The sequence below is a fragment of the Pseudorca crassidens genome, chromosome 2 (genome assembly GCF_039906515.1).
Source record: "Pseudorca crassidens isolate mPseCra1 chromosome 2, mPseCra1.hap1, whole genome shotgun sequence".
Classification (NCBI taxonomy): Eukaryota; Metazoa; Chordata; class Mammalia; order Artiodactyla; family Delphinidae; genus Pseudorca; species Pseudorca crassidens.
In genome coordinates this window covers 73,224,625-73,240,208 of record NC_090297.1, presented here as the reverse complement: position 1 = coordinate 73,240,208, position 15,584 = coordinate 73,224,625, and the positions used below count along the sequence as shown (strand labels likewise).

Sequence of the window (15,584 nt, the reverse complement as noted above, 5' to 3'; positions counted from 1 at the left end):
CACAAAGGTCACTCAGGGAGTTAAAAAACCTCAAAAATGCATTTCCAACCTTTCTGTCCAAAGGTCTTTCCACTGTATCATGCTGCCTGGGTAAACAGAGAAGAAAAGAGAAGCAGTTAAGTGAGAGTTAACCTTCCCATTGAACAGCATTAACAGGATTTCCTTCGTTTTTAAGGCTGAATAATATTCCATCTTATATATACCACATTTTTTATCCATCCATTGCAGAACATTTAGGTTGTTTCCATGTCTTAGATGTTGTGCATAATGCTGCAGTGAACATGGGAATGTGGGTATCTTTAGATCATATACCCGCAGGGTATCTGTTGAATCCTGGTTCAACAGGATCAGTCAAATCCTGATTTCAACTTCTTTAAATATATACCCAGAACTGGGATTGCTGCATCAATAGAATATTATTAGTTTGGTTGAAGCATACATAATCATGAATGTCAAATGTTTGAAATCTTATTATGTGGTAAGCTTTGGCTCATTATGAAAAAAATTGTTAGAAGTTTAACTGAACTGCTTAATGAGGTAGTGAGTTGTCTGCTATTATAAGTGTTCAAATAGCATTTAGGATCACATCTTGGGTCACAAATCAAGCCTCAGTAAATTTAAGAAAATTGAAATCATATCAAGCATCTTTTCTGACCACAACATATGATATTAGAAATGAATTACAGGGGAAAAACAGTAAAAAACACAAACACATGGAGGCTAAACAATACGTTACTAAATAAGCAAGAGATCACGTAAGAAATCAAATAGGAAATCGAAAAATACCTAGAGACAAATGACAATGAAAACACGATGATCCAAAACCTATGGGATGCAGCAAAAGCAGTTCTAAGAGTGAAATTTATAGCTATACAAGCCTACCTTAAGAAATAAGAAAAATCTCAAGTAAACAATCTAACCTTACACCTAAAGGAACTAGAGAAAGAAGAACAAACAAAACCCAAAATTAGCAGAGGGAAAGAAATCATAAAGACCAGAGCAGAAATAAATGAAATAGGAACAAAGAAAACAATAGCAAAGATCAATAAAACTAAAATCTGGTTCTTTGAGAAGATAAACAAAACTGATAAACCATTAGCCAGACTCATGAAGAAAAAGAAGGAGAGGACTCAAATCAATAAAATTAGAAATGAAAAGGAGAAGTTACAACAGACACCGCAGAAATAAAAGCATCCTAAGAGACTACTACAAGCAACTCTGTGCCAATAAAATGGACAACATGGAAGAAATGGACAAATTCTTAGAAAGGTATAACCTTCCAAGGCTGAACCAGGAAGAAACAGAAAATATGAACAGACCAATCACAAGTAATGAAATTGAAACTGTGATTAAAAATCTTCCAACAAACAAAAGTCCAGGACCAGATGGCTTCACAGGTGAACCCTACCAAACATTTAGAGAAGAGCTAAAACCCATCCTTCTCAAACTCTTCCAAAAAACTGGGGAGGAAGGAACACTCCCGAACTCATTATTTGAGGCCACCATCACCCTGGTACCAAAACCAAAGATACTACAAAAAAAGAAAATTACAGACCAATATCACTGATGAATTTAGATGCAAAAATCCTCAACAAAATACTAGCAAACAGGGGCTTCCCTGGTGGCGCAGTGGTTGAGTCCGCCTGCCGATGCAGGGGATGCGGGTTCGTGCCCCGGTCCGGGAGGATCCCACATGCCGTGGAGCAGCTGGACCCGTGAGCCACGGCTGCTGATCCTGCGCGTCCGGAGCCTGTGCTCCGCAACGGGAGAGGCCACAACAGTGAGAGGCCCGCGTACCGCAAAAAAAAAAAAAAAAAAAAACCAGCAAACAGAATCCAACAACACATTAAAAGGATCATGCACCATGATCAAGTGAGATTTATCCCAGGGATGCGAGGATTCTTCAATATATGCAAATCAATCAATGTGATACACCATATTAACAAATTGAAGAATAAAAACCATATGATCATCTCAATAGATGCAGAAAAAGCTTTTGACAAAATTCAACACCCATTTATGATAAAAACTCTCCAGAGAGTGGGCATAGAGGGAACCTACCTCAACATAATAAAGGCTATATACGACAAAGCCACAGAAAACATCGTTCTCAGTGGTGAAACACTGAAAGCATTTCCTCTAAGATCAGGAACAAGACAAGGATGTCCACTCTCACCACTATTATTCAACATAGTTTTGGAAGTCCTAGCCACAGCAATCAGAGAAGAAAAAGGAATAAAAGGAATCCAAATTGGAAAAGAAGTAAAACTGTCACTGTTTGCAGATGACATGATACTATACATAGAGAATCCTAAAGATGCCACCAGAAAGCTACTAGAGCTAATCAATGAATTTGGTAAAGTTGCAGGATACAAAATTAATGCACAGAAATCTCTTGTATTCCTATACACTATGATGAAAAATCTGAAAGAGAAATTATGGAAACTCTCCCATTTACCATTGCAACAAAAAGAATAAAATACCTAGCAATAAACCTACCTAGGGAGACAAAAGACCTGTATGCAGAACACTATAAGACACTGATGAAAGAAATTAAAGATGATACCAACAGATGGAGAGATATACCATGTTCTTGGATTGGAAGAATCAAAATTGTGAAAATGACTATACTACCCAAAGCAATGTACAGATTCAATGCAATCCCTATCAAATTACCAATGGCATTTTTTACGGAACTAGAACAAAGTATCTTAAAATTTGTATGGAGAAACAAAAGACCCCAAATAGCCAAAGCAGTATTGAAGGAAAAAAACAGAGCAGGAGGAATCAGACTCCCTGACTTCAGACTATACTACAAAGCTATAGTAATCAAGACAATATGGTACTGGCACAAAAGCAGAAACATAGATCAATGGAACAAGATAGAAAGCCCAGAGGTAAACCCACACACCTGTGGTCAACTAATCTATGTCAAAGGAGGCAAAGATATACAATGGAGAAAAGACAGTTTCTTCAATAAGTGGTGCTGGGAAGACTGGGCAGCTACATGTAAAAGACTGTAATTAGAACACTCCCTAACACCATACACAAAAATAAACTCAAAATGGATTTGAGACCTAAATGTAAGACCGGACACTATAAAACCCTTAGAGGAAAACTTTGGAAGAACACTCTTTGACATAAATCACAGCAAGATCTGTTTTGATCCACCTCCTAGAGTAATGGAAATAAAAACAAAAATAAACAAATGGGACCTAATGAAACTTAAAAGCTTTTGCGCAGCAAAGGAAACCATAAACAAGACAAAAAGACAACCCTCAGAATGGGAGAAAATATTTGCAAATGAAGCAACAGACAAAGGATTAATCTCCAAAACATATAAACAGCTCATGCAGCTTAATATTAAAGAAACAAACAACCCAATCCAAAAATGGGCAGAAGACCTAAATAGACATTTCTGCCAAGAAGACATACAGATGGCCAAGAAGCACATGAAAAGCTGGTCAACGTCACTAATTATTAGAGAAATGCAAATCAAAACTACGATGAGGTATCACCTCACACCAGTTAGAATGGGTATCATCAGAAAATCTACAAACAACAAATGCTGGAGAGGGTGCGGAGAAAAGGGAACCCTCTTGCACTGTTGGTGGGAATGTAAATTGATACAGCCACTATGGAGAACAGTATGGAGGTTTCTTAAATACCTAAAAATAGAATTACCATATGATCCAGCAATCCCACTACTGGGCATATACCCAGAGAAAACCATGATTCAAAAAGACACATGCACCCCAGTGTTTATTGCAGCACTATTTACAATAGCCAGGTCATGGAAGCAACCTAAATGCCCATCGACAGACGAATGGATAAAGAAGATGTGGTACATATATACATTGGAATATTACTCAGCCATAAAAGGATTGAAATTTAGTCTTTTCTTGAGACGTGGATGCATCTAAAGACTGTCATACAGAGTAAAGTACGTCAGAAAGAGAAAAACAAATATCATATATTAACGCATGTATGTGGAACCTAGAAAAATGGTACAGATGAACCGGTTTGTAGGGCAGAAGTTGAGACACAGATGTAGAGAACAAATGTATGGGCACCAAGGGGGGAAAACCGCGGTGGGGTGGGGATGGTGGTGTGCTGAATTGGGCAATTGGAATTGATATGTATACACTGATGTGTATAAAATTGATGACTAATAATAACCTGCAGTATAAAAAACAAACCAAACAAACAAAAAGAAACAACTAATACTAAACTTTCTTTGGGTTATTTGTATGGAAATATGTTAATATAAATGTTTCATACATTGCATGAAATTTCTAAAAATCTTATACGTTCTAGTACAATGTTATAAGTCATAATTCTAGTTATTACTTTAAAATATATATCTCAGAAGTAACTAAATTTCCTTGTCAATTGCATTATTATGAACTTTCATCAAATCTTTAACCGTGGTCATTTTTAAGTCTTTTGTCATTTACAGACAGTTCTGGGTGTATTCTGATGCTTTTGCAAAAATGTTCTTATAAAAGGGTTTCATTTTCGAGGAATTCATGGAAAAGACTCTGACAAGTACAGGTTTCTGGTAACTGACTATACTGCTGAACTGAATGAATAAGCATTTTCAGAACTCTAATGGAAAACTGATGAATTCATAAAAGTGCTAACAGAAGATCAAGATAAAAAAAATAATTACATGGGACTGAGTGAACTGATGAGGATGATTATAATTTTTGTGACTTTCTGTTTGAATAAAAAAAAATCCCTCAAGAACTCAGAGGCAAAAAATATACAACTGAATTTTCACTGCAAAGTAAAGGAGCTGTTACAGTGGAGGATTACTGGACTGAATGTCAATATTGTGACATAGTATGAATGTGTTTCATGTTTGGCAATTGCAATCATTGTTGCTTTCGTTGTGGTCATCCATTTACAATGCTTGGTGTCAGTTTATTTTATCTCTTGTAAAAATAAAATACAGTGTGTGTGTGCGAAAAAGAAAACAAAAAACAAATAGCATTTAAGGTATTAGATTAAAGGACCTCTGAGGTCATTTAAACTCAGGAATTTTATGATCTCAGTTGGTTCTAATTGTCATTTCAGGAACTCTAAAAGAGTTGTGGGATACTTCCAAGCAATTTATTTATTTGAAATGTTTTCAAGCATTTAGCGGATGCCTGATTGAGAAGTAGATTTATGTGGAAGGCATTATTAAAAAAAGATTGACATGTAAACTTGTTCAGAAATTTTCATATGGCCCCTTCTTTTGTATGATCAAGTTATGATTTGCCTAAACTCTACTGATATTTCAATTATTCTAAAGGAAATGAGGAGAAAGGAAAGAAATGTAGAATCGGAAAATTTTATTTAGCTTATACAAGTGTATCAAGTATTTTAGATTATTTAAGCAATATGCCTATACATTTTTTTGGCATATATATTGTTTAAGTAGTTCTGTCAAATGTATGACTTCCGCTTAATTTCTTAGACTCCTTTTCAAGTTTAGGGACTTCTAATTTCTCTCCTTGGCTATTTTATTGGATTCCTTCCTTCCTTCAGCACTAACCTTCACCCCGTTTTGCAGTGTCCACTCTGTTGATCTGCAAATCACTTAACAAGTATTTATTGAGTGCCCGCTACTATAGGGGTAGGTGCTGGGAGTTCAAAGTCTCGGTTTCTGGCTTGGATGACTTATTTGACAGTATACCATTTATTTAGATAGAGCTTTAAGGCAAGAAACAGGCTTAGAAGTGATGGGAGAAGGTAGAAATGAGAGATAATTCAGTCTTAAACATGTTGATTTTGAAGTGCTTTGAGACACCCAGGCAGAATTGTTAAGTGGGAGATTTGATATACAGGGCTCCAGGGGATAGAGACATCTATGTGATTGAAATCTGTATATAGATTGCTGTTGAATCCAGTGGATGAGAACATACAGTTGGAGTGTATATATTGAGAAGTAAAGTGGGGTAAGGGCAGAGCCTGAGTGATGCCAACATTTAAAGAGATATTTATAAACTCTAATATTCTGCTCAGATTGTTTCACACAATCAGATAAAGTTTAAACATTGCCTACAAAGTGTTTTTGATCTTTAGACACAAGACTTTTTTTGATCTGGCCCTTGCATATCTCGCCAATCTGATCACTTTTTGTTCTTCTCTTTTCCCTGACTTAGAATTAACTTTTCTAAGAACTCTCGTGCGATGCTGTTTCACATGTTCATGGTTTTGCGTGTATTCTTATTTAAATTTTCTCTTAGCTTTGTTCCTCTGGTGAATGTTGATTCATTTTTAAAAATCGTGGTAAAATATACTTAAACTTTACTATTGTAACCATTTTTAAGTCTGCAACTCAGTGGCGATAGGTACATTCACATTATTATGCAACCATTACCACCATCCTTCTCTGAACCTTTCTTCATTGTGCAAAACTGAAATTCTGTACCCATTAAACAACTCCCCATTTCCACCTGCCACAAGCCCCTGGCAGCCACCATTCCACTTTCTGTCTTTATGAATTTGCCTAGGTACCTCATATAAGTATAATCATACAGTATTTGCTCTTTTGTGACTGTCTTATTTCACTTAGCATAATGTCTTCAGGGTTCATCCATGTTGTAGCATGTGTCATAATTTCCTTCCCTTTTAAGGCCAAATAATATTCCATTGCATGCATATACCACATTTTTGTCAGCTAATCCTTAAATACCTAGCACAGGCCTGACTTCCTATTTGAAGCTTTTGCTGAGGCAAAGTGGTTTACTTCCTCCCTTGTGCCATCACCCTACCTACTATCACTTTTTAAAATAGCATCCATTGTACTCTATGTATTTATTCACATGCCATTGCTGACACTTGAGGGCAATGTCTCTGTCTATTCATCTTTGTATTTCCAGGGCCATATCTAGGACTAGCGTATAGTGAGTACTAAAAAAAAATTAGGTTGGAAGACAAGGGTAGGGGAAGGACATTTCATTCCAAGGTAACTCCTTGTGGTAAGATAAGGAAGTGAGGCAAGCACAGGATGTTCATAGAACTTCCAGGGATTCCATATTACAGGAGCTTGAGTGTGTGAAGCCAGCTGATTAGAAAGAGAAATCCCTTGTATGGAATCACAGAGTAATGAGTAGTGGAAAGAGCTCCAGAAACTATAAACAAAACTCCTTAGGACAGTGTGTGGATACAGCTGAATGGAAAAATGCTGATTACAATGCTAAGTGAATGGTGATCCTTTGGTCTCTGGTTAAATTTTTATTGTGGACTAAGAGTCATTAGTGCTGATTTATACCTATATTTATAGGAATCCAAACACAGTTTTTAGAATGGCAGTATTGCTCAACGCCAGAATATGGGAGCAGTCGTCTAGAGAAAATATCTGGGTGTGACTGGCTTTTCTTTGTTTCTCAGTGTGTCCAAAGGACTTTGTGAGCTTATTTCTGTTACTCTTCTTTATAGGTATGTTCTTGAGCTGTGTGTGTCAGTGTCCTTGTCTGTGAGTGCCGTGTTTGCTGTGAAGGTGCATATAGCTCTATGTTCATTTCTTCCACAGCATTCTCATAATATTCTCAATCCTTTTTTTTTAATTCTCCCTTCCTCTTTTCTGTCATTTCATTTTTCCTTCCTCTCTTACATTTTTTTTTCTTACCAACTGTTTGGTCTTTGTTCTTCTTTTCTCTCCTCTCCTTCCTTTAAATTGTATGGTAAATAGAAATGATTGTTCTACGTAAAATGGAATATCAAAAAAATTAAAAGTTAAGAGCTACCTAAACCACATTTCCCCTTTCCCTAAACAAAGGAAACTCATCCAGATTTAGTATTTACCATTGGAAAAATGATATTCTCAATCATCCAGTCACTAAAATCAATCTTGTTGCCATCTCAAGTTCAGCCCTTTTTGTTACTCCTCACATCTAACTAATAATAATAATTAATCACCAAAGTCATTCATTCTTCCTCTAAAATAACCCTTTGAATCTTTCCTTATTTTCTAATCTGACTGCTGCTTCCCTGGTCCAGACTGTCATATTTTATATTTGCTAATGAAATAGCATTCCATTTGTTTTAATTTGTTTGGGCTGCTATAACAAAATACCATAGACTTAATAGGTTATAAAAACCAGAGATTTATTTCTCATGGTTCTGTAGGCTGGTGGTCCAAGATTAGGGTGCCAGTGTGGTTGAGTGTGGCCTGCTTCTGGGTCACATACTTCTTATTGTATCATCACATGGCAGAAGGGTCTAGGGAGCCCTCTGGAGTCTCTTTTATAAGGACACTAATCCCTTTCAAGGAGGTTCCACCCTCATGGCCTAATCACCTCCCAGAGGCCCCACGTACTAATATCATCACCTTTGGAAGTTAATATTTCAACATATGGGTTTTGGGGGGGGCACAAACATTCAGACCATAGACTATCTTAACAGCCTGCTTCTTTTCTCATCCACTTCTAAGCCACTGTACATATTGCCAAGGGATACTCTTTTTTTTTTTTTTTTTGATTTTGATTTACTTATTTTTATATAGCAGGTTCCTATTAGTTATCAGTTTTACACATATTAGTGTATATATGTCAATCCCAATCGCCCAATTCATCCCACCACCATCCACCCCCACTTTCCCCGCTTGGTGTCCATACGTTTGTTCTCTCTCTACATCTGTGTCTTTATTTCTGCCTTGCAAACTGGTTCATCTGTACCATTTTTCTACATTCCACATATATGTGTTAATATATGATATTTGTTTTTCTCTTTCTGACTTAGTCTCTAGGTCCATCCACATCTCTACAAATGACCCAATTTTGTTCCTTTTTATGGCTGAGTAATATTCCATTGTATAAATGTACCACATCTTTATCCATTCGTCTGTCAATGGGCATTTAAGTTGCTTCCATGACCTGGCTATTGTAAATAGCGCTGCAATGAACATTGTGATATATGACTCTTTTTGAATTATGGGTTCCTCTGGTTATATGCCCAGTAGTGGGGTTGCTGGGTCATATGGTAATTCTTTTTTTAGCTGTTTAAGGAACCTCCATGCTGTTATTCATAGTGGCTGTATCAATTTACATTCCCACCAACAGTGCAAGAGGGTTCCCTTTTCTCCACACCCTCTCCAGCATTTGTTGTTTATAGATTTTCTGACGATGCCCATTCTAACTGGTGTGAGGTGATACCTCATTGTAGTTTTGCAATTACATTTCTCTAATAATTAGTGATGTTGAGCAGCTTTTCATGTGGCTCTTGGCCATCTGTATGTGTTCTCTGCAGAAATGTCTATTTAGGTCTTCTGCCCATTTTTGGATTGGGTTGTTTGTTTTTTTAATAATGAGCTGCATGAGCTCTTTATATATTTTGGAGATTAATCCTTTGTCCGCTGATTCGTTTGCAAATATTTTCTCCCATTCTGAGGGTTGTCTTTTTGTCTTGTTTATGGTTTCCTTTGCTGTGCAAAAGCTTTTAAGTTTCATTAGGTCCCATTTGTTTATTTTTGGGTTTATTTCCATTTCTTTAGGAGATGGGTCAAAAAAGATCTTCCTGTGATTTATGTCATAGTGTTCTGCCTATGTTTTCCTCTAAGAGTTTTGTAGTGTCCGGTCTTACAGTTAGGTCTTTAATCCATTTTGAGTTTATTTTTGTGGATGGTGTCAGGGAGTGTTCTGATATCATTCTTTTACATGTAGCTGTCCTGTTTTCTCAGCATGATTTATTAAAGAGACTGTCTTTTCTCCATTGTATATCTTTGGCTCCTTTGTCATAGATTAGTTGACCATAGGTACGTGGGTTTATCTCTGGGCTTTCTATCCTGTTCCGTTGATCTATATTTCTGTTTTTGTGTCAGTACCATATTGTCTTGATTACTGTAGTTTTGTAGTATAGTCTGAAGTCAGGGAGTCTGATTCCTCCAGCTCTGTTTTTTTCCCTCAAAGTTGCTTTGGCTCTTCAGGGTCTGTTGCATCTCCATACAAATTGTAAGACATTTTTGTTCTAGTCCTGTAAAAAGTGCCATGGGTAATTTGATAGGGATTGTATTGAATCTGTAGATTGCTTTGTGTAGCATAGTCAGTTTCACAATAATGATTTTTCCAATCCAAGAATATGGCCTTTATAATGTTGAGGTAGTTTCCCTCTATACCCACTTTCTGGAGAGTTTTTACCATAAATGGGTGATGAATTTTGTCAAAAGCTTTTTCTGCATCTGTTGAGATTATCATAGGGTTTTTATTCTTCCGTTTTTTAATATGGTGTATCACATTGATTGATTTGCATATATTGAAGAATCCTTGCATCCCTGGGATGAATCCCACTTGCTTATGGTGTATGGTCCTTTTAATGTGCTGTTGGATTCTGATTGCTAGTATTTTGTTGAGGATTTTTGCATCTATATTCATCAGTGATATTGGTCTGTAATTTTCTTTTTTTGTAGTATCTTTGTCTGGTTTTGGTATCAGGGTGATGGTGGCCTCATAGAATGAGTTTGGGAGTGTTCCATCCTCTGCAGTTTTTTGGAAGAGTTTGAGAAGGATGGGTGTCAGCTCTTCTCTAAATGTTTGATAGAATTCACCTGTGAAGCCATCTGGTCCTGGACTTTTGTTTGTTGGAAGATTTTTAATCACAGTTTCAATTTCAGTGCTTGTGATTGGTCTGTTCATATTTTTCCTTTCTTCCTGGTTCATTTTCAAAGGTTGTGCTTTTCTAAGAATTTGTCCATTTCTTCCAGGTTGTCCATTTTATTGGCGAAGAGTTGCTTGTAGTAGTCTCTTATGATGCTTTGTTTTTCCGTGGTGTCTGTTGTAACTTCTCTTTTTTCATTTCTAATCCTATTGATTTGAGTCCTCTCCCTCTTTTTCTTGATAAGTCTGGCTAAAGGTTTATCAATTTGTTTATCTTCTCAAAGAACCAGCTTTTAGTTTTATTGATCTTTGCTATTGTTTTCTTTGTTTCTATTTCAGTGTTTTCTTCTCTGATCTTTATGATTTTTTTCCTTCTACTAACTTTGGGTTTTATTTGTTCTTCTTTCTCTCGTTCCTTTAGGTGTAAGGTTAGATAGTTTATTTGAGATTTTTCTTGTTTCCTGAGGTAGGATTGTATTGCTATAAACTTCCCTCTTAGGACTGTTTTTCCTGCATCCCATAGGTTTGGGTTGTCGTGTCTCCATTGTCATTTGTTTCCAGGTATTTTTTGATTTCCTCTTTGATTTCTTCAGTGATCTCTTGGTTATTTAGTAACATATTGTGTAGCCTCCATGTGTTTGTGTTTTTTACATTTTTTTCCCCTGTAATTTATTTCTAATCTCATAGCATTGTGGTCAGAAAAGATGCTTGATATGATTTCAATTTTTCTTAAATTTACTGAGGCTTGATTTGTGACCCAATATATGATCTATCTTGGACAATATTCCGTGCGCACTTGGGACAAAAGTGTAGTCTGCTGTTTTTGGATGGAATGTCCTATAAATATCAAATCTATCTGGTCTATTGTTTCATTTAAAGCTTGTGTTTCCTTATTAATTTTCTGTCTGGATGATATGTTCTTTGGTGAGGTGTTCAAGTCCCCCACTATTACTGTTTTACTGTTGATTTCCTCTTTTATAGCTGTTAGCAGTTGCCTTATGTATCGAGGTGCTCCTACGTTGGGTGCATATATATTTATAATTATTATATCTTCTTCTTGGATTGATCCCTTGATCATTATGTAGTATCCTTCCTTGTCTCTTGTAACATTCTTTGTTTTAAAATCTATTTTATCTGATATTAGTATTGCTACTCCAGCTTTCTTTTGATTTCCATTTGCATGGAGTATCTTTTTCTGTCCCCTCACTTTCAGTCTGTATGTGTCCCTAGGTCTGAAGTGGGTCTCTTGTCGACAGCATATATATGGGTCTTGTTTTTATAACCATTCAGTGAGCCTGTATCTTTTGGTTGGAGCATTTAATCCATTCACATTTAAGGTAATTATCGATATGTATGTTCCTGTGACCATTTTCTTAATTGTTTTGGGTTTATTTTTGTAGGTCCTTCTCTTCTCTTGTGTTTCCCACTTAGAGAAGTTCCTTTAGCATTTGTTGTAGACCTGGTTTGGTGGTGCTGAATTCTCTTAGCTTTTGCTTGTCTGTAAAGCTTTTGATTTCTCCATTGAATCTGAACGAGATCGTCACCAGGTAGAGTAATCTTGGTTTTAGGTTCTTCCCTTTCATCACTTTAAATACATCATGCCACTCCCTTCTGGCTTGTAGAGTTTCTGCTGAGAAATCAGCTCTTAACCTTATGGGAGTTCCGTGGTATGTTGTTTGTCATTTTTCCCTTGTTACTTTTAATAATTTTTCTTTGTCTTTAATTTTTGTCAATTTGCTTACTCTTTGTCTCAGTGTGTTTCTCCTTGGGGTTATCCTGCCTGGAATTCTCTGCACTTCCTGGACCTGGGTGGCTATTTCCTTTCCCATGTTAGGAAGTTTTCGACTATAACCTCTGCCAGTATTTTCTTGGGTCCTTTCCCTCTCTCTTCTCCTTCTGGGACCCCTCTAATGTGAATGTTGGTGTTTTTAATGTTGTCCCGGAGGTCTCTTAGGCTGTCTTCATTTCTTTTAATTCTTGTTTCTTTATTCTGTTCCACAGCAGTGAATTCCACCATTCTGGCTTCCAGGTCACTTATCCGTTCTTCGGCCTCAGTTATTCTGCTATTGATTCCTTGTAGTGTATTTTTCATTTCATTTATTGTATTGTTCATCTCTGTTTGTTTGTTCTTTAATTCTTCTAGGTGTTTGTTCTTTACTTCTTCTAGGTCTTTGTTGAACATTTCTTTCCTCTTCTTGATCTTTGCCTCCATTGTTTTTCCAAGGTCCTGGATCATCTTCACTATCATTATTCTGAATTCTTTTCCTGGAAGATTGCCTATCTCCACTTCATATGGTTATTTTTCTGGGGTTTTGTCTTGTTCCTTCATCTGGTACATAGTCCTCTGCCTTTTCTTTTTGTCTATCTTTCTGTGAATGTGGTTTTCGTTCCACAGCCTGCAGGATTGTGGTTCTTCTTGCTTCTGCTGCCAAGGCATAACATTTAAAACCTGCAAATATAATTATTCTCTTCTCCTTTTAAAACTCACTCTCTCCTCTCCCCCATTGCCTAAAGTTCAATTTGAGAGTCAGTAACCTAGTATTAAAGCTAGAAGGCTTTAATTAGCTGAGTTTCCTGCATTCACTGATAGCTCCAGACATACTAAATGACTTACAATTTTCTGGACGTGTTTATTCCTTTTCTCAAATTATTCCTTCTATCCTGTTCACTTGTTGAACTCCTGCCACTCAAACCGTAATGTTGTTATGAAAGATAATAGATCAGTTTCCTAATACCCTTGCAAGTTCAAGTTGTGAGGTGGTGCATACTTGAGGCAAAAGAACACTCTCTATTATCTAGGGCCTTGGCCCAGTATTTTCAGTGCAATCCCTTATTGAATAGAATGGGACCTCCTGTAAACTTAGGTGTGTCTTTTACCTCTCCACACTAGAAGCTGGCCAGATGGCCTCTTTGTACCCTTTCCTTTGCTTTACACCTTCATCTGGGCCCTACCAGACTAATGACATTGCAAGGCATGGAAATATAAGCTCAAGAATAAGAACTCTATTTTTTCCTATGGCTGAGGGAAAAATTGGCTTTGCCTTTTCTTTTTTGCCTTTTTCTTTTTTCACCCTGTTCCTGCTAGATCTTTAAGATTGGTATATAATAGTGTAAGTCAGAGGGAGAGAGAAGAGACCTCAGGCTTATCTGATCGTACCAGCTACATGGGAGGGAAGAGAGAGAAAACAAGTTCAGAGGAAAGCACTCTTACAACAGGAATTTTCCAATAAAAATCAGACAGCTATGATTAAATTTGCATCACTGGGCAAAAATGAGAAGGACTATGCAGATGCTTTCAATTCAGTAATGATTGTTAGGCTGAGATTTCAATCTGAATTGAAAATATGCTGAAGGGTGGTCAGTATAAGTAAGAATGCTTAAATATGAAGGGCATTGGTTGAAGGAAGAGTAAGGAAACAACATTTATTAAGGACCTATTAATGTTACCCCAAGTTAATCTTTATAAGAACTCTAGGAGGGAAATGATATTGTTAGCATTTAATGTATGGGAAAACAGACCCCGCAGTTAATTGACCTAAGGTTGTATTGCTAGTAAGTTGCTATACTGTCTCCATTTTATCTTGTTACCTTCAGACGTCTATTTACTGTATGGAGATCCATATTTGATGAATGACTAGGTGAATATAACATATGTGAATATATAAATTTAATAAAAACTGATTCTTATCTCCACTGGGTCCCCTCTTCTGCTGATTCTCACAGGGATAAGGTTAGAGCTTATTTGAATTCTTGAATATGGTCTTGTGTTCTATATTTTAGGACCAGTGATAAAAGGAGAAACTTGGCTAAACAAAAAGCTGAGGCTCAAAGGAGGCTTTATGGTCAAAATTCAATCAAAAGGCTTTTACCGGGTTCCTCAGACTCAGAACAGCAGAGACATCAGTTGGAGAGGCGGAAAGAAGAGTTGGTATGAAAAATTTAACAATGTACCTGCAATTTGAATTGCATAATTCATTTGTCAGGTTTTATTTGTAAAATTTCTTCATTTCTAGAAGGAGAGACTTGCTCAGGTACGGAAGCAGATCTCGAAAGAAGAACATGAAAATCGACACATGGGGAATTACAGGTAACTGTGCTTTTGTTTTTTAATAGATTGAAGAAGTGAAGTGTCAAAACAGAAGTGCCTGCATTTTTTAACTTTTAAGCTTATCTTAAGCGCTGTTTATTTCATTCTGAGAAAGTGCTTTTTGTTTAATTTATTTCCAGAAAGAAAAGATAGTTAGCAAGTAGATGGTTCAGACTTGGAGAGAGCTCCTGGGGTGGTTTGTGTGAAGTCTTTTCAGGCTGATGTAATCATATGACCTTATTTAATTATAATACACTATTTTGAAAAAGTCAGGTTTCAGGTCTCTTAGTATTCTTTCTGTCAGTTCAGAGTGGTTGCTGTACTTTGTTTTACTTTTATTTATTTATTACTATTTTTTTTTTGCGGTACACAGGCCTCTCACTATTGTGGCCTCTCCCGTTGCGGAGCACAGGCTCCGGACATGCAGGCTCAGCGGCCATGGCTCACGGGCCCAGGTGCTCCGCGGCATGTGGGATCTTCCCGGACCGGGGCACGAACCCACGTCCCCTGTGTCGGCAGGTGGACGCTAAACCACTGCCCCACCAGGGAAGCCCCTGTACTTTGTTTTAAGTTCAAATATATCAGGAACCAGGCAAATAATGAAAATGTTTGGAGGAGGCAGGTATGAGACAATAGAAAGGGGTTTGGACTGTACAGAACTGGACCTCCTCCACAGTATCACCTTTGACAGGAGAAAAGGGGATCCCCTAAGCTCTTTGTGTTCTTGGAAAGACAGCCCCTCCTCCCAAGCTTTGATACTGACTCAGCAGAATTAGGAGGATTTGACATCATAGAGCTTCCCGCACTCCTGGTAAGATGTTCTTTCCGGCCTTAACACTATCAACAGTGATGATGAGAACACATTCCTCTCACCCTACGTCTACCTAATTCTCTCCACCAGAGAGACAAATTCC

General features: G+C 37.1%; 1 protein-coding gene across 11 annotated transcripts in view; it reads left to right on the top strand.

The window, feature by feature from the left end:
- TTLL7 (tubulin tyrosine ligase like 7) overlaps window positions 1-15,584 on the top strand; it is a 157,730-nt gene that overhangs the window by 93,295 nt on the left and 48,851 nt on the right. For all 11 annotated transcript variants that reach the window (XR_010940918.1, XR_010940919.1, XM_067726703.1 and 8 more), the window contains exons 11-12: window positions 14,364-14,511; window positions 14,597-14,670. Coding sequence is in view for 9 of the 11 variants with exons in the window: in XM_067726703.1 (XP_067582804.1) it covers window positions 14,364-14,511; window positions 14,597-14,670 (222 nt within the window). In the remaining 2 variants the exon portion in view is untranslated. The remainder of the gene's footprint in view (window positions 1-14,363; window positions 14,512-14,596; window positions 14,671-15,584) is intronic.